The 26,312-nt window shown below is 40.4% G+C and overlaps 1 protein-coding gene across 1 annotated transcript in view; it reads right to left on the bottom strand.

The window, feature by feature from the left end:
• Positions 1-26,312, bottom strand: part of dcc (DCC netrin 1 receptor) — a 145,666-nt gene that overhangs the window by 84,118 nt on the left and 35,236 nt on the right. Inside the window, exons 7-10 of the mRNA XM_085461002.1 lie at positions 9,046-9,187; positions 6,424-6,534; positions 4,863-5,057; positions 1,644-1,739 (exon numbers count right to left, since the gene is read on the bottom strand). Coding sequence (XP_085317128.1) covers positions 1,644-1,739; positions 4,863-5,057; positions 6,424-6,534; positions 9,046-9,187 — 544 coding nt within the window. The remainder of the gene's footprint in view (positions 1-1,643; positions 1,740-4,862; positions 5,058-6,423; positions 6,535-9,045; positions 9,188-26,312) is intronic.

Genomic DNA, 26,312 nt, shown 5'->3' with positions numbered 1-26,312 from the left:
TCTCTCGATGTGTTTACAAATACAGAACCCCAGGCGTGTTTACAGATCTCTGCAGAATTGCAGGTGTATCTATATTGCTATTAAAAAATTAACTTTTTATTGTACGTCTGCAGAACTACAGAGAGAAAAAGTATTGCTCACTGTAAACATGACCACACCTGATCCTTTGTCTCTTCTTTTGGACTTTTATGCCCTTCTTGGTCATCTATTTTTCTGCCTCCATACTCTTTCCATGGGGTTTCATTAAAGTTGATGAAATGTCTCTCTATCCAGCGACCCTTTCTTCTGTTTTTCTCTGTATGAGATCCACATCTGACCCTTATCTCCCATCCACCGCCTCTCCCTTCCTCTCTTAAAGAAATCTCAATCAAAGACAACAAGTTAAAAATAACCTCGTTGTGAGTTTCCCCACAAAAACATCCAGCACTGAAGGTTAAGAAACTTTGGTGAGCCAAGTTTTCTCCACTGCTGGTTTTTCCTGTGACTATCATCACATCATGAGGGTAGAACCATTTTATGAGAGTTATAAAGGATTTATGTCAGCTGCAGGCTGCTGGGCGTGCAGAGAAGGGCCAGCTGTTTAATTCATAAGATGAAACTTGGCTCTGAGTTGGATGTGTTTCATTTATCTCACTTCTGCAGCTCATCGTCTGCAGGGACAGCTAATGAGTCTCTCTCTCTTTCACACACTCACACATGGTATAAAGGCATGGGTATAAGCCATCAAACATTATATCAATCAATATATAAACAAATATAACTACAGTACATGTTAAACACACCAAAGGCTGTGGAGTTACATGTTAGCAGAGTCCTCGGCATTAATATTTCAGGACTTCACATCCAGATTGAAGCCTAATTATTAGAAAGTGCCTCTTCTAAATCAAAAATATAACTACACTGGTTTCACTAGCATCAGCTCAAACCTGCCTGGAAGAGAAATTGCAAACAAAACAGCAAAAAAATTTGATTAAAGCCATCTCTGTGTGCTTGCTTTAGCCCCTCCTTCAGTGTTTAAAAGCACAAAGCCAGATATATCAGCTTTTCAAAAAGTTTGATTTTCCCAGTCATGAGTTTGACTTGGATATTGATCAAGCTGCAGCCTCAAGCACTGAAAAATGAGGCCAGTGTGGAAGTGCCAAAACCTTCCACAGTTTCTCTAGTGGCCACTCGAATTGGCTCCAAAAGAGAGCGAAAGCAAACATGTTTACAACCTGATACAATCTTCATCTTACTCAACTGTTCAAACAGTAACTGGACTTAAACCTCTGCATGATTAGGTGTGTGTCCACTTTGATAGGTGGGCTATTACAGTAAGCAAAATATGACGTAAAAGTGTAAGTGTAATACTGTTATTATTTCTCAAGCTATTAATCCTACTTGCTCCTACAATGGCTGCTACCGCTACTTCCACTGAAGTTAATAATTTCAGCTACAACTACTAATGCTAAGGCTTAAAATGCCCAAAAAGCTACTAATACTGTTGGACACATACGCTCCATCTAGTGATACAGCTAATACTGCTAATATAAGCCTCATGTTATGCACTGGCATGTTATTATATTTTAATCAAATCTGATGCCTTAGTGCTCTGTAAACACAGATTACTAGGATTGTTATCGGCGCCTGGTGAGTCATCCTACCTGTCAGGGATCGAGTGACGGCGCTCTCGTACAGAGGGACTCCCTCCCCAGCATTATTGAAAGCCTTCAGGGAAATCACATAGTGCGAGCTTGGCTCTGAGGAGAAGAAAGACGGAGAGAGAGCGAGTCATTTTAAATGGCATCTGCCACAGTACATTATCATGTTAAGATGCAACTGATTGCTTGCTGTCTTCTATGTGTTTCAGCAGGGTCTACTTAAAGGAAGCATCATTAAAAGTAAGCAGGGAAAGGTCAAGACTAGTTTGACCAAAGTGACTCGACATGAACACAAGTCTTTAGCTAAACCCTGCTCAGTGACTGTAACTTTTCTGTAGTTTGACAGTAAACACAGAAAGCTGCACTTTTTCAAGAAGATGCAGGACTTGAAATCTGCCAATGTTACAGGATTTTTAAAAATGAGGTGTTAGAGGGGGACTGCCATGTTATCAGTTGGTATAACTCAAAAGCACAAGATTCAGTAATGAGGTGGGCCTAACCTAGAATACCTTAGATGCGCAGTCAGAAGTGTCCTACTGTTCACATGTGGTTTAAATGTCATAAACTGGCTTTAACTAGTTTAAGCAAAGAGTTTGTGGGACAGACGTGGTCCAAATGCCTCATCTGGTCCATATAAGGCAGGTGTGGCTGAACTAAAGAAGCAACAATCAAGGCCAAGTTGGTCATGTAGGTCAAACATTCCTTTCTATTTGGGCCACAAAGTCAACGGTGCAGCGGTGCATCTGCAAGCCAATTGGTAACCCACTTTATCATGTTTTTTGTGATGATTGATCCCTGACCTGTTTTATTTTGTGGGTTTTGCTTGTCATGCTTGCTCTCCAACATTCCACATATGCACATGAAAGGCTGGAGAGCTCTCAGTAGAGAGTCCTGCTGCCAAATATAAATTGCTGCTAGCGTAAATATCAATCTCCCAGTGACAACAGTAGCTCTAACTAAATTATGTTTTATTGAGCTGAGTAGCAGAAGTAAAGAAAATCGTCTCACACATCCTTTGTTGTAAATTTTCAAAGGACTTACAGAATTGTAGGCAGTGGACCAAACCACCATGAGGAATATGAGGGGGATTCAGTTTTTAGAACTTTATTGTTTTGAAGTCATAACTAGCTGTCAGAGCTTCCACTACATATAATTGCATTTTTTTGATTATTTTGTTCTATTTTTCCCACATATTTTCTGCCCACAGTTCCACTGATGTGACAAATAATTTTGGCGGGGTTAGTGGCCAAGTCACAGCCACCCGCTTAGCCACACCCTTGCCGCAGACATCTGTAGTCATCATCATGCAGCGGCTCATCCTGCCACAGCCGGTCACGCGTGATGATGCTGCATGTTCTCACCATGTTGCGCCAAACCTTCGCAGCAGTTAGGCAAACACGGCGGCTCCGCTCCCCAGACGCATGAATTAATGATCGCTATGAATTATAAATACCGTGTACATATGTGCACTCACTCCCATGTGTGCATGCAACACAACGGCCCGATTTTATTTTTTCCATCACTCCTCCATTATGAGACCTGAGATGGGAATTCTCAGCCACATATAAAATTGCACCCTATTTGTTATTGTCTTCTTTGGCATGCAAATTGGTTGTTGCACTCACTGGGGAGGATGTTTTCTCTTTTTCGACCTTTCACAATTAGATTTCCACCTCAAGCAGCTTTCTTATTAAATTCTTTTAAATTATTGATCGTAATTAAATGGGGGGATTTCATCTTCATAATGAATTAATGGAAGAGGCAAACGCTGTGTGTCAATATTGGCACGCTGTCAGCAGGAGCAGCTGGATTTATGAAGGATGAACTTATTAAGTAGGTGCTGTTGATAAGCATGCTGGAAATGCCATGACATGATGAATTATTTTGGCGCTGATAAGAGGAAGGACAAGAAATGAAAAAAGGTTCTGACAGTGATGGAAACTATTGGTGATTAATATTCTGCTTATGACTGCAGGTGTTTCTGGCTATGAGGCCTGGTGTTGCATCAGGTGTCCTACAGCTCTGCCAGTTTGCCCTTTAGCCAGACACTAAGTAGATCCAGAATATCCTAAATTCACAGTAAGGCACCTAGCTCCTAAAGGATGAACACTTTGCTGAAATAAGTAAAATTCTGTCCACATTAGTTGTTTTACACAGTCTCAGTATCTAAATATCCAAAACTTTTCCCCCAAACTGTGATACTTTGTCCTAATGGGCTTTTTGTGTATGTGTATGTAAAATCACAGTCAAATAAGAGCCATTACATTAAGACGGTTCCCACTGGATGTAGATAATCTCATACTCTAAGATGTTCTCTTTGGAAGCAAGGTTGAATTTTAACAAACTTTGACTTTAGTAAAAGGGTGAATAGCCTATAAAAATGAGCAACTTGTGTCACAAGAGTGCCTCTACAGTAAAAATAAGCCAAGCAGCCTCTCAGGATGAAATAAAAAAAAAAAACAACCATCTCCTTGGTGGTGGTTATCTTCTGGCTCATTTTGATAAACACAGAATCCAATGTTAAAATGTCCAACTTTACAGCAGAAATTAACATGTATACAGCCTTTTACTGATAACAGTTTTGGTCTCTATGGATAAGTTCAGCCTTCATAACAACTGCACAGGGATGAAGTTTTATATCACTCATCCATCTGGATACAGGAGTTAGGAACTTAGTGAGTCTGATTGACTCACTAAGTACAGTGGGAGTGGTGAGCTCCCTGTCTAACCAAAAACAGGAGAAAACAGTTGAGTACCCAGCACAGAGAGCTATAGACAGTCCAATCTGCTAGCCCACCCCTTACTAATCTGAGGCAGTGAAATGGACCTCTCAATCACCTCTGCAGTCCTGCTTTGAGGTGCAGACTGCCAAAGATGTTTGTGCTTCTGTTTTGGTTAGTAACAATTATACGCTTTTTGAATATTCATGATTTATCAGCATATGTTACCGTTTTGTTTCAGTACATTGAGCTGTAATGAAAATGGAGGAAAAATTATGTCGATCCATAAGAAATGGTGACCTGTTTTGGCCTCAAATATTAAACCTGTCCACTGCTTGCAGTAAATCAGACTTTGAAAGTACAGCTCTCAGTTGGAAGGTCTATTTTGTCTCCTTTTGTTGGCACTAGCTGGCAGGTAATGTAGGCTGAATGTGTCCTGGATGAAAATGGTATCCATTTTCTTTGCAAACTATAGGTGAAGTCACTCCAGCCACTTTCATACCTAGGTTTTCAATGGAGTAGTATCTCTGCTTGCTGTCCACTCTGACCGTCTCAGCGTAGGGACTGCCTACTCCATAGCCAATAATGTAACCCCTGACCAGGATGTTAGGGCTGAGCGGTGGAGTCCAGGACATGATGATGCTGTTGGGAAGCGGCCTGACGTGCAGGGAGCTCGGCTGGTCAGGCACCTGACTCTCTGCAAACAAACCAACAATAAAATGTCAGACACAAAGACGATGACAGCACTGTGGTTTGGGGACATCGGTACATCACTGACCTCTACCACCGCCAATAGTCTTAAAGCTAACCCTGTTAGTGCTCACAGAAGCAGGTACTTAGAGCAGCTGTGGGTAACAAATGCTAACCCTGTTACCCCTAAAAAGACCTGACACTTAGTATTATTCCTCGGGAACAGATTAGATGAGATTAGAGCACTCTCGGTCCTCGGGGGGAGATGCTTCATATCACTTTATTGAGTGATAATCCATCGAAATAAGATTTGTGTCTCCCTCTGTCCCGGCCCAGGAACACAGTTAGCATGGATGTGTTTGTTGTTTTTATCTCTGCAGCATCCTGCTGACCAGAACATCCTGGTGCTGAGCTGGTTATCGTTTTTTAAATTATTCTGCTAAGAGTTATAGGGTCGAAAATCCCCAGAGCTGCTAGCCAGTTTGTTTCTGCTGATTGTTTTTGCTTCTGTCTGTAGCCTCGTAATGGCTTTGTAACTCTCGATAACGTAGCTGTAGGCAGATATGAAGACAGTTTTAATGCTTATGAATATACAGTAACCATTATAACTGAGTTATCAGTTTATCTTTAAAGAGTACCTTTTATACTTATGTCCCATCAAAATATACATTCTGGGGCTGAAATGTGTCTCAGATAGTTGATAACCTGAGGGGATGCACCAAGACCCAGTATAAGATAACAGGGGTCATACAAAGCTGTTCTAGTACTTTAGTCCATGAATAAGAATATAGAACAGGAAATGAGGAGAACAGACTAACTTTAAAGCACTAAATCCTCCACTTATGTCTTTGCTGAGGGTGTTATAGAGTAGCTGCTGACAAACAAATTTGTTCAGTACTACATTATGGTTGTTTTGAATGCTAGATAGCAGTCCAAATGGAAGGCTCGGTGACTGTTACATAATTCAGAAGAAAGCAGAGGGAGAAAGAGATGTTTTTTATTTGGACAAATTAAAAAAAAACTCTCAAATGACATTTTTTATCTACCCTCATATGCAAATGTGCAAATTCTTTACGTTGTTCATGTACTGCTCATTCATTAGTATTTAAGCTTAAATGAAGCAAATCTTTCTGTTTTCTTACACATGGACGACTGCTTTTCCTTTTCTTTCCGCTTTATTCCATCTCCTCTCACATCCCCCTCCTTGAGCTAAAACTTCCATCAATCCACCCGACACCCTTCTTTAACTGGTTAAATATTTATGCGAGTGTTAGGGCAGTGGAGGTATTTACATCCTGTTATACAGATCACCGCTGTCACACACACATGCACACAAAAACACACACACACGCTCTATCACTCTCTGTTTTTACCATCCAGGTCATTCTCTGGCGTCTCAGCAGTGTACCAATCGCTGGCCGGGCCTGTACCATTTGCTGTCATTGCTGCTACCTGGAAACTGTACTGACTGCCCTTCTCTAGACCTGGAAAGAGAAAAAGAGAGTGAAAGCATGTCATTATGCCATCATCGTTTTCCTGTTGTACGGCTGTAAAAACACGGGTTTGCTGCTTATAACCGATTCACAATCAACACGGTGTCACAGTCATTAATGGTCATATATGGACCCAGTGCCACTCCAGGACTGAAAAATGAAATACAAAAAATACAATTCCTCAAATGGCCACTTGAGGCTCACTGTCATATCGACTGTGTGGTGATTGTTGTTTAAATTGAATAACTCCAATATTTGGATTTTTATAAAAGTTTAAAGTTTGCAATTGAATGTCAGCACAGGTAACTGTAGCAGGGAGCTGTGTACTAGTCTTCACCTACGCTAATTCAAAATGCTGAAAGGCTCCTCTGCACTGCACTTGTGGTCTTGGTGCCTTTTTCCACAACATTTCTAATGGACCTCTCTGACAGACCTTAAGTCTTATATAGGCTTTCTAGCTTAACTGGCCACTACCCAAGTTTATTTTATGATTCGAGAGCTTTTTCATTCATTTGAGCCAACATTTCAATTTACGACTGGACAGTTCCCTCACCCTTATTTTTAAAATTCAGTTGCTGCTAACCAGCTAGTTCTGCTCTTTCCAGTGTCGAGTGTTGCTACTGGCAGACTGGCCAGGTTGTAGACTTGCTTGGGAGATCTTCCAAATATCAGTGTCAGTAATGGTCCTGTTAGTGATGGACTCCCAAGTGGACCATTTACCGTGAGGTTGTTGGCTCACACCATAATTGTGCGCTTTCCCTCCATCCACCTTAGTTACTATGAAGATAGCAAGCTCTTTCCTCTCCTTTCTGGTAGCCTTTGGATCGTCTTTTTGGCACTGTAACCCACCCTAGGCCGACAGTGTTGGATTGCATAAGACCAACAATTTCCTAGTGCTTCAGGCAATTTAAGGCCTTGTCTAACATTTGAGTTGCACTCCACTTGCGCTCTGTGTGAGTTTTGAGATTGGCAGCTTAAATAGCCGGGTCTGCCGAGTCTCTCAGCTTCAAAAGGAGCCTTACCTTCTCATTTTTGTAGCCCACGCTAATTAACTAAAGTGGGAGCTGGTGTTACCGTTACTGCCGCAGAGGGGAGGAATTGAGCAAGGCTACAAAAAAGTACAACAAATAAAAGCTACCAGAAACCAGAGTGATTAAATCTGTGCTGCTGTCAGATTGTATGATTGGACCACTTAAGCCATCTAGCCTGATATCAGAACACTCAGAGTGTTACAGTCTATTAAGGAGCAGAGTTCAGAAGTGTTAAATAACTGTGACAATGATGCCCAGTACACACATGGCCAAGTAAACCTAGCATGTCATGCGTACCACAACTATGCAGACATTTGAGAAGACAGTACTCTGAAGAATATTTAATCATTCTCATTCAAAAAAGGAAACACATTTTTTTTTACCTTGAAATTCCCACTGCTTGTTCCACTATGTGGGATAAGCAGTTAAGAAAGTGCATGGTTGGATTTGGGGCTTAGGTAATACGTGTCATTACATAAATGGAGTAAATTTAAGTTTTAATGTTAGCGTTAAGTATGTTTGTTTAATGTGCCGTTCTTTTCACCTCCTCTGAGAAGCTGAGTTTTTTTTTTTTTTATTCAAGAAATAATTTTATTAATTTAAATTTGTCTTTTATTATCAGACAATAAAAAGGAGTGATTACTGCTGACGGCCGGGCTTGCAGCAGGCGGATCAGATTCCAAACACGCACACACACAAAAGCAGAGCTGCCACTGGGCAATGAATTCTGATGCAGACAGACAGATGAAGATAACCATCAGTGGAAAATAATGAAAAGGAAGATCAGTTTCATTCAAATCCTGCAAACCTCAAATTGAAATAATAGCTGGTGGCAGTTTGAATGCAGACACACAATCACACACACAGACCCAGACTTGCAGCTGTTTTTCACCAAAGTAAAGAAATAAATTGACAGTTCCACAGACATATTAAAGCACACACACATATCTTTAGGATTTACGTCTTCTTTGTCTCTATTTGAAGATTTATGCATGCCGACTGTCAGACTCCCATCACGTTCAGTGAAAACAATCTTCTGTGCTTTCATTAAATCCCCATATATATTATATATATGTGTATATATATATATATATATCTGGCTGCAGTCTTGCAGATTTGTACAGCAGTTTTTGTGTAGTTTGGGCCAAACAAACGGAGTCATTGTAAGAACAAAGAGTGCAGCTTTAAAATATTTATTTGGGAGAGAAAATGAGGGCAAATACAAAAGGATGAGTCTGGTGATATATTGTAGTCTCTGAGAGATAACAGCCCCCTGATGAGACTGAATTGATCCTACTAACAAGTACTGTGTGCATGAAAAAAAACAAGATATTTCTCTTTCTTCTGTGCTAAATTTCCCAACAAATGCTCCTGCTTGAGTGATGTTTTATAAAGCCAACAGCAGATACATCTTTAACCATTTCTCTTTTCCAGACTAAATCAAATCACATGCCAGTTTGAAGAGACTTACCAGTGAACAGGTACCAGAAGTTGTTGGGTTCGATGGCTTCCTGGTCTCCACGCCGGCCCGTCTTCCTGTATTTGATCTTGTAAGCTGTGATGATCCCATTCTGGGCACTGCGTGGAGGAGGCTGCCAGGATACTTTGATGCTCTAGAAAAAAGAAATAGAAAACAGTAAACAAAGGTGCCAAACATCATCTGACTGGTGATGAGGTTCATAGAGTTCATAGTCCTTCATACAGTTTCACTTCGATTCTTATTGTCCTGCAAATGTCTTGCGTGGTTGTCCTGACCCTGGTTATACCAAAGGTTTCGTCCTGTTAAAAGAGAGAGTTTTTTCTTCCCACTGTGGACAAATACTTATTCAAAAATATTCGTTTGATTTTTTTCTGGTCATTGATGGTTTCTCTCTATTATCGTAGGGTCTTTACCTTACAATATAAAGCACCTTGGTGCTTTATAAATAAAACTGAACTGAATCTAATTGGTTCTCTTTATGGGTCTCTCTGTTGTGTCTTGAACTTCTTTGAGGTCATTGTGAGTCTTTTTGAAGCAACTTTGTGCACCTTTGCAGTTGTTTTCCATTGTCATGACCCTGACTCATTTCGAAGGACAAAATATGGAGATCACACAGAAGAAAATGACATAAATCAAACAAGTCCAAACAACTCCACAAGAGCAGGAGGCAAGACAGCGCAAGACACACTGATTGCTTTGGTGACTGATGCTAAGTGAGCCACTCCCCTAATCCATGGAGCTACAAAAACCTGGCAATGCATCTAGAATCCTAAGGCCCATCAGAATTTGTTCCAGTTATTTGGGTAGTATAGTTATATATTTTGTAGTATGTATTTTATCTGTTTCTTTAAAATTCTCCTGCATCCCACTGTATCTTTTTAGATTTCTTTATAATCCCTATTCATCACTTTGTGAGCATGTTGGGCTCATTGGTAGTTGCTGTTTGTCTCTTTTTTCACCTGTTTCTGGACATTTTACAACTCTTTTTGAATGATTTGGGTTAATGTGTAGTCCAAATTATGTGTTTGTAATTATTTTTACATCGCACTTTCTGTGTCTTTCTTGCTCGCTTCTGGTGGGGTATTTTTGTCTCTATGTGGTTTGATTTACAGGTTTTATGGGCAGTTTGGGTCATTTAATGTAGATTTAAAATCTCTTAATTTTGGGTAATAATTCAGAATCATTTCCAACCACCAACATAAAATTTTGTTCCAAAATTATAGACCTATTATCAGAGCGATAATGTGGCTTTCAGTTTAATAGTCCATGTCCAAATTAACTTTTAAAATCTGAATTTAAAAAAGAACATTAAAGACTCATTTTTTCAGCTTCAACCCTCACCAGCTCACATGGAGTATTAATTATCTAGAGGCATACCAAGGTTGACGTGACAGTATGATCTTTACATTGATATCATGGTTGTGATATGCTCCATGGATTTGGGAATTACAAAGTGTTTTCTATTCTGTATGTATGGGCAAATAAAATATTAAATAATCCCGAGGGTGGAACTTCAACTGCATGCTGTCAAAATATATCACAAACACATAAATACAGCATAATTTCTGGAAGTATTGGTGTTCATCGCAGGAGAGTGTGAAAACGGTCTGCATGCAAATCTGATCAGCAATCAACAGAGAAGCTCATCTGGCTTCTGTTGTGTTTCTATTTCAATTTGCACGTGTGTGAGTGTGTATCTGTGTGTTTGGGTGTGTGTCGCATGAATTTTAATTGCTTTATTTGCATGTTAACAACCCACCTCTGACACACACAAACAGACACACACACGCGTGCTCACACACAACAGATGTTTGCCTGGCCCCCAGTGTGCTCTGCTCTGTGAGGCAGCTGCCATCAACCAGCCTGCTGATATACTCAGTGTGACCCAAAATGTGTGTGTGTGTGTGTCAGGTGGGCTGAACATTAATGAATGAAGATTAATGAATTAGAATAGAAAAATCCTCTCTGTGTCTCCGTTGCTTTTTTCTCTCATCATATGAATCTCTTTCAGACGTTCACCTGATACATGTGGGTGTAACTGATAATAACAGAAATCCCAACTTAAACTGATAAACTGGAGGATATTTAGAAATTTTACGGAAGGAGGAAATGATGTGTATTGGATAAAATAATCCCCCGTGGCTTGTTTTTGACATCATTACCCTCAGTCAGAATTATAGGTCATGTGACTTTTAATTAAATTCCCCTACTGTAGAGATCAGACACAGCAAATATACTGCTTAGTAGTTTAGCAAGGTTAGCCTGCGTATAAAGTTATAAAGATAATTTATCCTCAGTACAAATGCGTATGTAAAATATCCCAAATTAAAACATGTTTTTGCTTTGTTCATTTAGTTTATTAAGCATACAAGATGTGATCAAACCTCAGTTATATGCATTGAACATTAAAACTACCATACAATAAAGTGAAAAACTTTAAACTAAGGGGTCTAAAACATCTAGAAATCTAAAGATTCTGTACTAACCCCAGACTATATCTTCTTCTAGTTACGTATTTATGTTATTTCTCTTTATTGTTAGACTGGAATTTGTTGATTATGAGCTTGATCATGCAAAACGTGCCTGGCTGAATTTCATGAAACTTCATGAAGAAGTGGAAACATCCCTACACTTTGGTGTGTACTACATTGCAGATGTCGTACAACAACAACAAACTCTGGTGAATGGCTGACATGTGTTGCAAAAGAGATTGTAGATATAGCATGCCTAATATGAGAAGTTTTTATTTAGATGTGTAGAAGGGTATTAACTGAGACACTGGCTGAATTAGGTGGCAATAAAATAATGTGATTAGATGACCACACTACAGAGCCCAGGTGCTTCAATAACACTGCGAAGCTTTAGTGAGTTATGTAACTTTTCCGTTAGGACCCAACAGGCTTGGGCCGTGGTGCTGCACAGGGTTCGTGCATGTTGTTCATGAAGTCATACCTCAAAGTGCTTTTTAAACATTATTGAATTAAATGTGATTTGTGATGTGACATTTTTAATACATGCTGGACGCTCTGTTTTGAGTTTATATTCATTTTGTAAAAATTGGAGTCTTAATCAGTTTTACCTCAGTGTTGCATCTGACCAGTTAATTATTCTTTCCAGTTTCCAGTATAAGTACTTTTGGTCTTTTTTAAAGACTGTGCGTGTTGCTTTCCACTCACCTAAAATGACCAGACACATGTGTGTCACCAGTCCTTGAAGTTAAAGTTTTGAATAGTTCTCATAGTGTTGTGTATTTGGGTCTTTGGTTCGTTATTCAGCCAATCTAGAACCAACATCTTTTGTTGTCACCCTTTAAAAAAAAAAGGTAACTAAATGGATTGTCATATGCCAACATGTGAACACACATTCACATGTTGCCGTATTAACACATATTTAAAAAGACACAGAGCAATGGTGTGTGGATCCCTGCTTCAGCTGCAGTGAAGTCATTGGGCCAACAAGCAGTTTAAATATTCAGCCAGTGTTACTGTGAGGATGGCCGCAGAGGAATTCATTAACATTTAGCTGCACCTGTTCCCTCTGCTGCTCCTCATCCAGCTAATTGATTACAGCAGAACTGATTATGAGAGGAAAGAGAGGGAGGAGGGGGAAGAGAGGAGAGGCAGAAGGATGGAGGGGGCTGGGGATAGGGACAAACTGAATATATGTGAGAGTCAGCCAGATTCCTCCATACACACTCTTTCTCGCTCTCTCTCACTCTCTCTGGTCGGGCATCGCCACGTGCTTCATTAACTAATTAGCCACTTTGACAGGACACAGTTGGATGTGAGGTCTCCATGGAAACAGTTCAGAAGTTAAATTCATGTTGCAACAACTCCCATGGGAACAAAAAGAGGGAAACCGTGAAGGAGGACAATACTGCTAGCATACCGACTCTCCATCTGGAGAGCAGTGCTCCTCTTCCTCCTTAACAGCTCCTTTTGTTCATTTTAGGCTCTTTCACTAAATATACCACTTTCAACGTAACTTTAAATGCAATCAAGTCCTACTGAAGGTACTAAGGCTCATCCAAATGCACAATCTAAGGAACCAAGGTCAGATTTCACAGTCACTCGGGTGGACAGATGAACTCACATGTGGTACGACACCAGTGACACTGCAGTGAACCTGAACACAGTTTTGCAGTTTTGCTCACCAACCAATGGCAGACACTGTCTGAACTGACATGGACACATCGTCTGAAAAGAAAACATATGGATAGAATTTCTGTATCCAAAAATTTGAAGCTATTAAATAGGCACATCATAATGTTCCTTGACTCTGCCTGTAAAAATCTAAAACACTCCCTCATGTTCAGTATTATTATCTCATGAACATCTGCACTGCTTTTGGCTGCATGGAAATATCGTTTTGACAACTTGCACTTGTGTCTCATTCACACTAGCTGGATCTCCATCAGTGTGTCACCAGAGTGACCTAAGTTCTAGTAAATCGTGGCAATCTCGAACAAAAGAAATCTTTCCTCTGTTCTCCCTCAGTTGCCTTTAAAAGCTACAGTCGAACTTTAAAAATGAAAGTCTTGATGATAAATTAATGGAGCACAAAGGTGAAAAAAGACAGGCACAACCCCAGTCTCACTTCTCAACTGCTCGGCCATAGTCGGACACCCAGTTCTCATGACATCTAACAAAATGTGTCAGTTTGAAACAGTAGTTCATGTTTTCTTGTTTTATCGATGCACACTGTCATCAGTGTGCTTTTAGACTGAATATTCCCATTCTTCATTATGTATGTGCTGAAAACATGCCTCTAAAACAGCCATCCATCCATCCAGGTGGTAGGAGAATAAACACGCATGTATCAAACATCCTTTGCCACAGCCATGTTTTCCAGGCACTCCTAAGGGATGCCAAGGCATTTTGAACCATATACGTACAGAATCCTTGTAGCAAGCCGTACATTTGCTCTGTGCTCTGCTTCCAATTTTCATAGCCATAGAATCTCCAAGAATAGACACCCAGGAGGCTTGATCAGTTGCACCAGCCACCTCGTCTGGCTCTTTTCAATGCAAAGGAGGTAGCGTATCTCCAAGACTGACCTCAGCCTCCCGAGAGAGAAAACTCATTCTCGCCATTTGTATTCACAACTTTATTCTTTCTGTCACCAACCAGAGTGCATGACTATAGGTGAGCGAATGTACAACGACTGGTGAATCAAAAACCTTCTTGCTCAGCTCATTCTTCCCCAAAATAGCCCGCTATAACACCAGCATTGCTATGGATACTGCATAAAACTGCCAGTTCATCTCACGCTCCACCTTCTCACTTTTCATAAATAAGATCCAGATATAGTTAAACTCCTACACTTGGGGTAACAAATATCTCCCACTAAAAAGGACAAAATCTCATGAAATCCTATAAAACTAAGACTCTATTAAACTGTAAAGAGTTTGGCAATATAAATACCAGTATCTGCTGACATATTTGTGCAGTTGTGTGTAGAGTATAGAGAGGACTTACCATCTTGTGGCACTTTCCAGCAATTTTCTACTACGTGTTCATTATTTAACAGACTCAAGTCTTATAGAAGCAGTGTGTAAAGTTACAAAAAATGTCAAAAATCATAATCATTAGAAAGAACTGCCTCACAAATCAAACCAGCAGTATATACTCAAGCAATTGTACAACCATGTCAACCTTATTATTAAATACATTTTAAGTACTGAGACCCATAAACCTCCATAACACAGTTTCCTGATTTTCTGCTGCCTTTATTTACATATTTGCGCAGTTAAAGAAAGTCTTAAATACAAACCATCTCATGTATTAATGTCAGATGTACATTGGATATATTTGGTAGAAATCATGTCTCTCAATTAAAGTGTGCTGTGTCCATTCATTTATTGAGCTTCATGGCTTAAATGTCACTGAATGAACTAAATGGGATCCATGGAACAATTAAGCTCATATCAGAAGTATTTTCTTTAGAGGTGAATTGGCCTCCAGCTGTATTGAAACACTGGATGATTTCATTCTATTTTATCCTAGTCTGGAGCAGAAAATGTCGGGAACAGAAATCCCTCCTGCAGCTGCTTTATATTCAGAGGTAGATGACATTGTAAAGCAGCAGGGTGAGCGAAGGCACGGCCTCATTCACCACCTTCAAACAGGCAGAGCGCTTCCGTCTCTTTTAATTTTCCCTCAGAGGACACCAGGAAAAATACACGGAGGCCCGCAGAAAGCTGAAGATAACGCTGATAATAATACAGATAATAATCAGACAGCCCTGATAATCACAGTGGGGGCGCACACATCTTGTAGAAATTTAATGAAGATAACCAAAGACATGCCAACCCTGCTCTGGTGTCTCGTACTTCACGTAAATTCTTCTATGTGCAACACAGGCTTCAAAACTTATTAAGTTCCCTGATGAACCAGGAAAGTGTTTAAAACCGGTTGGGACTCTTCACACCAGGCAGGATATTCTGAAAACCGCCATTTACTGCCAAACCCTTGATTCAAGCTGCCCCATCTGGCAATCCAAGTCGAGGGAGTACTCTGCTTAACACTGGGGCTGCTGAGAGTCCAGCTACACTGGCAACTTGGATGAAAATGAAAGTGGATGGATGAGCATCACCACCAAAGAGGAAACACAATAACCACAACACATTTTGAGTAACAGAAAACCAGCAGAACTGCAAAGAGAATAAACTGAAAAAGTTTTTTTTTTAAAAAACAAAATATTTTAATCTACATCATCCATTTAGAGACCTTGCAGGGAAGTTTCAACACTCTGTACTCATCTTTTTAAACTTTATGCTAATCAAGTTTTTTTTCTTTTAAGAAATAGAGGTTTATATGAAATCACACTAATGCAAGTGCGTCCTATATTATCCATCTTCTTTACTGCTTGTGAAACATAAGACCCCCAAAGAGCCTGCCCCACCTGACACAGGGAAACAGGTGAGGTGCACTCTAAAGAGGATACTGGCCCATTATAGAGCCAAGACAAAGAGACTGACAACCAAACACTGTCACCCACATCAATTTAGAATCATCTGTTAAGCTAACAAGTATGTCTTTGGACTGTAGGAAGAAACACACAAGGTCAGGAAGTACATGCACACTTCAGACATACAATTCCCAACCAACCAGAACCTTCTTGCTTTGAGACTCTTCCATCTGGTTCCTCTTCCATCAGAGATTCTTCCATCTGGTCACCATCTAACATTTTGTTAGACACATTTTGCACATCTTGTCCATTTTGTCCGAGTTTTGACACCTGAGTATACATCAACTGTTTGATGACAACCATTAAAATAGTTTCCAGGTTTTTAGAAAAGCAGTTGCTTAGACAGAGACCACCCTCACTAATGTCTGACATGCACCCAGTCACATGCTCTAGAAAAATATGAAATATGACAGAAACTACTAGATTGAGAAAAAAGCCTTGAGGGTTACTCCTAGTCAGCTTTCAAGGGGTAAAGAGTTTAAAAAGTGTCATGTAAATGTGAGAGGGAATTGTTGTCTGTGTCTCTGCGTTGGCCCTGAGATGGACTGACAACCTGTCCCCTGTCTCTCACTGCTGAGACAGGCTTCAGCCCTCCACAAGCCTGAAATGAACAAGTGGTTAACAAACTTGATGGAAAGATGAAAGATGAAAAGTCAGGTGAGATTCACAGTGGCAAAGTCCCAATTCCTATCCAAACTATTTCAAGCCCTCATGAACTCGACCACTCAGTGGACCCCTTGCTGGCAGCATTTAAAGCTTCGCTTTGGGCTGCTGAGAACCATGACATGACTGATCATCCCTTGTCTGTCCACATCCTGTCAGTGAGGCAGACAGTGAATGAGGTGAATGAGGAGATGCAAAAAACAAACTAGTGCTAAAATTGTAGTTCAGTCAGGACCACTACAGCTCACAGAAGACCAATATTTCCATCTGCAGTCATTTATACTTGGCAGTATCTGTTGCTGTTGATATCAGCTGATCTTCTGGGATTATAGCTGAGCTTGGCTTCGTCATCTGGCTAAACTAATGCCGTATTCGATTCTTTCACTTTAGATGATGATCACTTCCTCTTACAAACCTCCTGTATCTTCTCTGGCTCTGTAAACCAGAGCAGGTATTTAGAAACTCCAGTCCTGCTGATTCAGGACATGGTCCATTTAATTTATGGGTACAGTTGGTGTTATTGTATTTGGAGCTGTACTTCGACTGTTTGTGCTGCTGAGCAATTTGTGCGATCGATGTATGAAAAAGCTTTGAAGAACAACAAAATGTTCAAGTGAACCTGGAATTAATTCAGTGGGCTTCTCCTCTCTTTCTATATGCTGAGCTGCAGTGTGAACACGGCATACAGAATAGCTCATCCGCCCTGTGACCTCCACACACACACACACACACACACACACACACACACACACACACACACACACACACACACACACACACACACACACACACACAAAGGACCAGGTGGGTAAACACTCCCTGAATTCAATCTGTGATTGTTTGTTTATGTCCTCTGGGTGAGAGCTGCAATCACACTGACTGTGTGCCAGTGTGTGTGTCTGTAGGTGTGTGTGTGCACGCATGTGTTTAAATGCCCTCTGGGTAAAAAGAGCAATCACACGGAGGGCAAAATGTCTCTATTTGGTCGGCAACAAAACATGCAATGCCATGCTGCACTGTTCTGTGTGTGTGTTCTGAAAACTAACAGCTGTTAGGGTTTATACCAAAAATACACTTGATATATGTGTGTATGTATGAGGAGTTGGTCACTTGCATATAGAGAATATTAATAGAAAGGACCTATCCTGTTTATCCTGTTGGGCTCTGCTAGAGTAGCTCTGCGTGATTCACAGTTTAAAAAATCTCATTTATCTAATACTGGGCGTCTGCGCAGGCCCACAATTCATCCTGTATGAAACAAGCTCTTAAAGCGGCTCCTTCTTTAAAGCTAACTTTCTGCTTGTTGGCTGTCCCTCATGAAAAAGTTTTGTTTTGTGGACAGGGCGTTTTTCTTCCTAACATGAAATGTGAACATATCCCCTCCCTATGATATCACACAGATCCAAGAGTAAAAAAAAGTGTGTGGAATTGAGTTTAGAGCGAGGATTATATGTACTTACATTTTCTATAGATGTAAACTTATCTGTAAAGAGGATATTCATATAAAACAGGTACTGTCCCTCTGTTTTTCACTGGTAAAGATTATTTAAAAGCCTATTTAGTTTTATTCATTTGTAAGTTTTCTTTATCTGGGAGCAGGACGCGGGAGGATTTCCCACTGAACTGGACAGTCTCTCACAGGGCAGGTGACACAGAGTGACAGAGACAATCATACACAATCGCATTCACACAGTCGATGCAGAATCACCAAACAACCTAACAAGCATGTATTTGGAGTGAGTGGAAACCATCATACACATTATAAGAAATTGTTCATCCAGCCTGATTCTTTATACCAGGTGTTCCCAGACACCCACTGCCTGACACTCGCCGGTGTTGTTACTCATCTCCAATCGTTGAGTTTTGTGTGGAGTCATCGTGGTAACAGGATGATTAGACCCTCAGAAACAAAGCGAAAAGCATAATTATCAGTTTGCTGTCATTCATCAGGTTCTGTGCATCCTTCCCTCCAAATCACCATCATTGTAACATCTCCTGAAGCTCTGCATCAGGATAATATCAGACTGCTAAACAGTCCCACTCTGATTGGACCAGGGAGGGTCCTGTGTCCTCATAGTTTCATGTCTTCAATTATGTAACCTGAATCCAGTTTATTGTTTTGTTATTCATCACAACTGTCCTACGAGGTGAGGAGGATTCCTAATGAGCAAAACCCAACCTGGTGATGAATGTTGATCAGATTAGTTCAATCAATGCAGGACTTTTGGTCATGGTGGCTCATTAATAACTACATTGTAACACAGATCCACTAGTTTAAACACAACAAGACTGCATAATTATATCCGTCAGTTTTTAGGCTTTTATTATGCAAATGCTTTGTTCTATTTCATGACTGACTTTTAAGTGTATATTTACTGTTGATTTAGTGACTCTTATGTATAATTGACATTTTGTAGCTGTAGAGCACTTTGGCCAACTGAGGTTATTTAAAATGTGCTACAGAACACTTCTAAATTAATGATGTGAAATTAAAGATCTACAGTCCTACTTGTCTTTGTGTCCACCAAAGAAAAACATGAATATATGTTAAATTGTTCAACTGCCTGCTGTTAGTGCTGTTAGTACTTTTTTCTAACGTACAGTTAACAGCAGCTTGTGACTGGAAGAAAGAATCAAAGCTAAACAAGTAAATGATCAGATAAAGGTTTTTCAATAAATCAATAAAACCATAACTAAAATTTGTCTTTTTACCTTCTGGATGATTGATTAAAGTTGTCTTTGTGAATAAAACTTAAATATAATACAATGGCAATGGGGAAAAAATGTGTGTGAGATTGTATTTGTACAGAAGCTGTGGGGACATATTTCTGTTGACACAATGAGCAGTGTTGGGACTAACACGTTATTAAGTAATGCGTTACAGTAACTACGTTATTATTGTGGTAACGAGCACGGTAACTAGTTATTATGCCAAAATCAGGAACGCGTTAGTCGTTACTGGGATTTAGATAGGCTCGTTACTCGTTACTTCGTGTGGTGGCTATCGCGGCGCTTCCACAGATTCAATAACATTAGCAAGTGGTGGAGGCCAGCAGGTGGATGAAGGAAAAGGGACGCAGAAGGAAAAGAGACCCGAGGCGGCCGCCGGTCCAAGTGTGAACTGAACTTCAGGTAAGAAGTTATGACCTGCAGTCTATCTGGGTCAGATATAAACCAAGTTTAGGTGGAGTTTATTTTCGTTATTCTGACTTTTTCCGTACTGCGTGCTAGCTAGCATGACGGAGTTTCTATAGAGCTGGGTGGGTGCTATGAAGTTAATGATGTTGAACTTTATTTTGTTCATAAGTTATTAGAGTTGCCAACCGTCCGGTCTGGTATTCAGAGAAAATATTACGCGTTTCTTATTGAGGTGAAAAGGAACAGTTTGTCCCGTAATTCAGCTACAATGGAAAAGGCACAAAGCTGGAGTTATTCTGTGTCTTTACGCTGCACAGCTGCCTCTTCTTCTCTCATCCTCTCCCCCTCCCTCTCCCGTTTCTGCTTCAATCATGAAAACTGATCAATGATCAGCTGATCGGCTTTTCTCTCTTGTTTGTTTATCGCTCACTTTGCTCCGAAAGAGGAAACCAACCGATGTCGTGCTAAACAACAGTAGCGCGTTTAAGCTTGATCAGCTATTGTTAGAATTTATTTAATATTAATTTCTAATATCAGCTGATGTTTGCTGGAGCCACAGCTGTAAACCTCTCTCGTGGAAATATGCACATTATCTTTTCCTTTCTATTGGTAGGTGGCACAGTGCACTTGTGGCAAGTAAGCAAGCTAGAAGACTGGCAAAGTTATGGAAGCAACACACTAACAAGAGAATTCTGAGTAAAACCAAAGTTACTTTCCCTAGTAACTAGTTACTTTGAAAGTAACGAGTAACTTGAAGTAACTGAGTTACTTTTGAGAGAAGTAACTAGTAATGTAACTAAGTTACTATTTTAAAGTAACTTACCCAACACTGACAATGAGTGATATCTGCATTTAATAGTGAGGATCTAGTGTACGGGTAGGGTGAGGGTTGAGTTTTGTCACCAGGAAATGAATTTAAGTCAGTGTGTGTCTAAATTCAAAATGGTGGAAAGTTTTAAAATCGGAGCTTCTTTGTAAAGAAAAGGTCACGGTCAGCAGTACTTCACACATCAAAACGTTCCTGAAATAACTCCAAACTGTATGATGAGGAGACCCAGCACCGATCATAGAGGCACAGGGACAAAGGAAGTAAGAGAACTTCCAGTGAGAAATTTAAAAGCAGCAGCTGTGCTGAAAACAGTCCAGATGTAATGGGGAAATGATCATGAATGAGATATCAGCCATATTTTAATGTGAGAAAGGTTTGGATTTTTAGCTTATTCTCAGAAGTTTTTGATCACATTTCATATTTCTAACATTAACACAGTTATAGCTGCAGGCTGATTTAGTAGAACAGGTCTCTGATGAGTCAATCAAGTATCACCTGAAGCATTAATACAAAGATATAAATCTGTCCTTTAGTACAAAGATGTAAAGGTTATCACGGCCATTGATTTGGCTCAGTTTAAATACAGTAAATATTTCTCGTTGACTGTACATGACAGCTTCTTTTGTTTTTAAATGTTCCCGAATCTTAAGATTTTTACTGATTATTTCCAGGTTCTTGTGGAAATACGACAGAGTTAAAATATTTATACAAGAATACATGTGGAGGGAGACTGAGAGGCCTTAGGCAACTCCCTAACGAGGATGTTAACTTTCTTGTTTTGTCAACTGTGTCATGGTCCTGGGCCATGTTGGCCCAGTATCCTTAGTTTCCGTGTGTTTTGTATTTTGTTCCTTATTTACATTTAGTTTAGTTTGCGTTTGGGTCAAATTCCTGCCTGCCACACAGCCGAATCATGACAAACTGTCAAAATTAAGAAGTGAAATTTCATAAAGAACTCTGAAAAACCCAATTTTATCCCCTAAAAAGTTAAATTAACATCTTGTATTGAGCTCAGTTGGACTCCTCACTGCTATTTCCTTTAATTAATATTTAGACGAGTCTCTAAAGTCTCCAGACTAACATTCCTGTGGAGACTCACTAGGAGGTTAAACTGCTTCAGCAGGAACCTTTTTTGACGAAATTGTGAACCAACAGAGCTAAAAGTTTGTAGTATGAGCTGATTCTGACCAAAATCCACTCCTGATCCTCAGTCTGACAGCCATACATATACACAGAGTGACCCTAGATGGACTCTCCAGAGAATTCTGGGTAAAAGCCCCACAGCCTGACATACTGTAAACTCTGTGCTGTGTGTTCAGCCAAGCATTCAACAACACACACTCACACACACTCGCAGTAACGCTCCACTGACTGGAGGAAAGTTGAGGAAATGTCAGATTTGTCTGAAAAGTTGGTTTGACAGCAGAAACTTGACAAGATCGGAAAGATTCACATTTTTTTCCTTCAGCAACACGCTACAGAGAAACTGACTGAGGCAGGACTCACATACACACAGACACACTCTGGATAGCTGTTTGTGTGTGTATGTTTGTGAGACACACAATTAAGGAGTGATTTGGTCACTGCAGAAGTTTATAATTTGTATTTAGTTTTAAATATTTCACTATGAAACACATTTCTGTGTCGATGCTTATTTATGATCAACCAAATTCAGCTTAGAGTAGTTAACATGTTTTTGTTGCATCAGAATCATTAAAGCTCACATGTCTTTGATCTGAAGTGGATCTTTTCTGCTCCAGTTTAAGTTTTTAACCTTCACCTCTTCTAGCGTGAGCATCTTTGTGTCATTCACTGTTTAAGATAAGATTATTTGGACTTCTCTCGCTCTTTTGGCCAGCTTTCTGGCATCTCCTCTTTGAGAAGACATATGAACTGCAGGTGGGTGGGACTTTTTGTTTGAGATGACCATATAAGGATATATGTTCTCTGTGACATCATGGGGAGAAAATAATAGAAAAAAACTGTCTGTAACGGAATCTTCTGGCTCATCGGGTTTATTTGCACTTCCACTGACCTCATTCTTTGAAACTTTGGCCATGCCTAAAATGAACATCCCTAGTGAGGCAGTATATGTGTGACAGAAAATGAGAATAAGCAGAAAAACTCCTTTTAAGTCACTGTTATACTTCAACTTTCACATCTTTGAGCCTCCTGTGAAAATGATTTGGGAAGGCAGCCTACGGAATAAAGCAAAGCCTGCAAACCAGTTCAGGCAGTCGACTTGAGCAGGTTCTTCATCTACATATGATACTGTCACTTCAGCAAACATCTAATGCAATCATGCAAATTACTGCTGTCACTCCCCACTCCCTGCAGTGTTGTGCTGTGCTGAGCATAGTGTTCTGATGTTGGGAGTAATGAGGTCAAAGCCAGTATAAGCGCTGTACATTCCCATAGTGAGTGTGAGTTGGCTGATTGCATTAAAAAGTCCACTGCAAAATACACCAATCAGCTGTATTAAAACCACTGACAGGTGAAGCTGCAATCATCTTGTTGCAATCCAGCTTTCTCCTGGGAGACCTATGATCCTGGGAATCACATGGACATTTTTTGACCCACACCACCCATATAAACTACAGACTCAACATCACCTGTGCAGCAGCACACCAGTACAAAGCTCCCCTATTACACTCCAGTAATGGATTGTTTTTATTTTAGCACATGCTAAATTGCTAATATGGAAAATTACCAGAAAAAAGAAGACGACACATTCAAATTATTCTTTTAAAAGCAGTTATTTTCATGAACAATCACATAGTGTGTGCTGCAATTCAAACAACCTGTTTCCTTTCCTTCTATAAAAATGCTAACATACACACTCGGCTAACAGGGTGTGTTGTCAAAGTATGTAGCAATCATGAAGCTATAATGTTTAGAAAATAAAGGTTTATTTATTCAAATATTTTAAATGTGTTTGGTATAAACTAACTGATCTTTTAAATAACTTGCATTATTTTTGATGTTGTTATTTTATTCCAGACTTTTAAATCTCAGTGGGGTTTTTTAATATATTGTCTGTTTATATAAGTTTGCTTGATGGTTACATGATCACTGCTAAATGTAAAAAATGTGATAGATAAAGAAATCTTTGATCCTTGATAAAGGTAGCATTGACGCGCCGTGTTATTATCTAGAGAAATCAAACAGCTTTTATAAAAGCTACCATACAGATACTGCAGTCACTTCACTGAGTTTCCTTTCAAAGTTTCAGAGTTTGGCCACAACCCTGATCTCAGTATCATGAAGGATGACAAACTGAGAAAGTGCTGAAAGCTACAGAAACAAACTGTGCACTGATGCTTTCTCTCATCTCATCACGCTGAAAAAAAGAAGAAAAATCTGACGTTGAAAGAATATTGGGGGGCCTGAAGATACACACTTTGCTATGTTGACAATATAAATTTGATGTCCTCAGTGGTGGTACTGACTTATGATCATCTTACACAACTTTCACCGAATTCATAATGTCTGCTGCATGGAGAACATCTGTTTAGAGGACAATCAGCTTGAGCAGATCTTTTTGATTGCCTTTGATGTGTCTGAAATTTGTAATGTTTACCAGAAAGTCAACATTTGGTAGCAAAAACATTTTCAACTAACCCCGAGAATCTTACTTGAAATGTGACTTTTCTTTTCTCTTCAGTACCACTACTGCTTCCACTGATACTGTTAGAACAACCAATAACAGTAACAGTAATCTCTAATTATCTTGCCCCTATGTAAAATGTTTTTTGTTCTTCTCTTTGTCTAAGTGCAAGTTGAGGTCAGGGTGTGGAGGCAGCGCCACCTGCAGCTCCAGTATGTTTGGCATTCATCTTTCAACAACAGACACCCATATTGCTCTTTGTTATACATGTATCCTAAGGCTTTCAGCCATCAAACACCTCTGACATCGCCAATCAATCAGCCTTGACCTAAGAGCCAATCGTCAGATAAATATCAATCACATGCAGAAAAATAAGCGGACAGAAACTAAATGAGGTCAACTCTCCACAGACTGTCTGAACTTCCATTTGTATGGACATAAATTATAAGTCGCTCACACAGCCAACGGAAACATTCATGATTTTCTTTTCCACTGCTGCTTTCTGAGTAACATGAAATAACCTGATCACACAAACATCTGATGAAACAGAGTGAAAGAAGGTGGTAAGTTTATTCAAACTTACATCTCCACCACTTCTCTATATTCAAATACCCGACCAAGGTATTAAAAACAGAGAAGAGGCAGGAGAAACTGTGAAAACCTTCACAGGACTACTTAAATGGATCCTGTGGCTGTAACCAAGCTGTTGTGCCTTTGGCTGCTGGGGAAGCAACAACTTTGCACTAATCTGACTTTATCTTCGATATTGATTTGGTTTACCTCAGTGTGCCGGGCTGAACTTAAACCAAACTTTGGAATGGATTTTTGCATCAGAAGTTTCTTCTCAGCATATCATCATCTCTTCAAAACACATTTGGGTCATTGGGGATTTTGGTGTTATAGCAAAATAATATTTTATTATCACATTTTACAGTGGTTGTACCTGCAGCGTTGTTAAGCTGTTGATTCTATGGTTTTGGGCAAACTTGTCAGATAATATTATTTGCCACTACTTCCAAGTCATAGATGTATCTCTATGTATTGTTAAATATCATGATTGTATCGTCTAATATAAAACCACAACTGATAAAAGATCTTGGGGATAATTTAGAAACAGTGTTACTGCCAAACATTTTCACAAACATACTCAAAAATATACTTTGTTGTGTTAGTGCCATCACACAGGACAATGAAAGAAGACTGCAATCTTTTAAAAAGGTGCAAAGTCTGCAGCAGGAAGTCAGAGGGGCATTAAGCCCATTCTCTCCGGCCTGCTGGAGCGGGGGGGCTAGGAGGAGGAGTTGGCCGTTCGACTGCGGTCTGGAGTGTGGGGCCTCCCTGCTGCTGCGGAGTCGGGGCGGTCTGCCTCCCCCCACCGCAGGGAAAAGGGTAACACCACCTGGGTCTGGGTGCAGTTCCCCCCTCCAGGGGCAAGGGTACCTAGACCCGGTTCGTAGAGTACGCTTGGGGAGTGTGATCGTGTGTACAGCTTCTCTTTATGTTTGTCTCCACGTTGGTTGAGTGTGGAGTAAGTGCATATGAGAGCATGAGGGTGGGAATGGATGTTTGTGTCTGTGTGTGCCTGTATGTCTGTGTCTATATGTCAGGTTGGGTATCAGACGCCACCTCTCTGGGGACATCTCAGGCCCTCCAAGGTTTGGAGGCCTATCTCCCCCCACCACCACTTCCCCTGCCGGTGGCGGACTCCCTCAGACATCGGTGCGTTGGTGGTTCTTTGTGTCTGGGGATGGGCGTCCAGGTACACACACCGGCTCACTCCTTGGCGGCCGCTTATCGGGGCCTGGAGCCTGGGGCTCGCTCGGGCCACTTCGGAGGTGGGGTGCCCCCGGCCTCTCGGCCTGGGGCTCGGTCACTCAGGCACAGCTGGCTGCCAGCGGAGCTCACGGGCACGTCACTGCAACTCCCCCTGGCTTCTGCTCCGCGGCTGCTGAGTGAGCCCTCATCTGGGACTCTCCTCAGCTCTTTCTGGGACAGTGGCGCGGCTGCTCCTCTGTTAGTCTTCCTTGGTCTCTTGTGTTCTGGGGGCCTCTG

Source organism: Copadichromis virginalis, linkage group LG7 (assembly GCF_057382275.1).
Source record: "Copadichromis virginalis isolate Kocher_CV1m ecotype Utaka linkage group LG7, C_Virginalis_male_GT1.1, whole genome shotgun sequence".
Taxonomy (NCBI): Eukaryota; Metazoa; Chordata; class Actinopteri; order Cichliformes; family Cichlidae; genus Copadichromis; species Copadichromis virginalis.
This window is presented reverse-complemented; position numbering and strand designations above follow the sequence as displayed.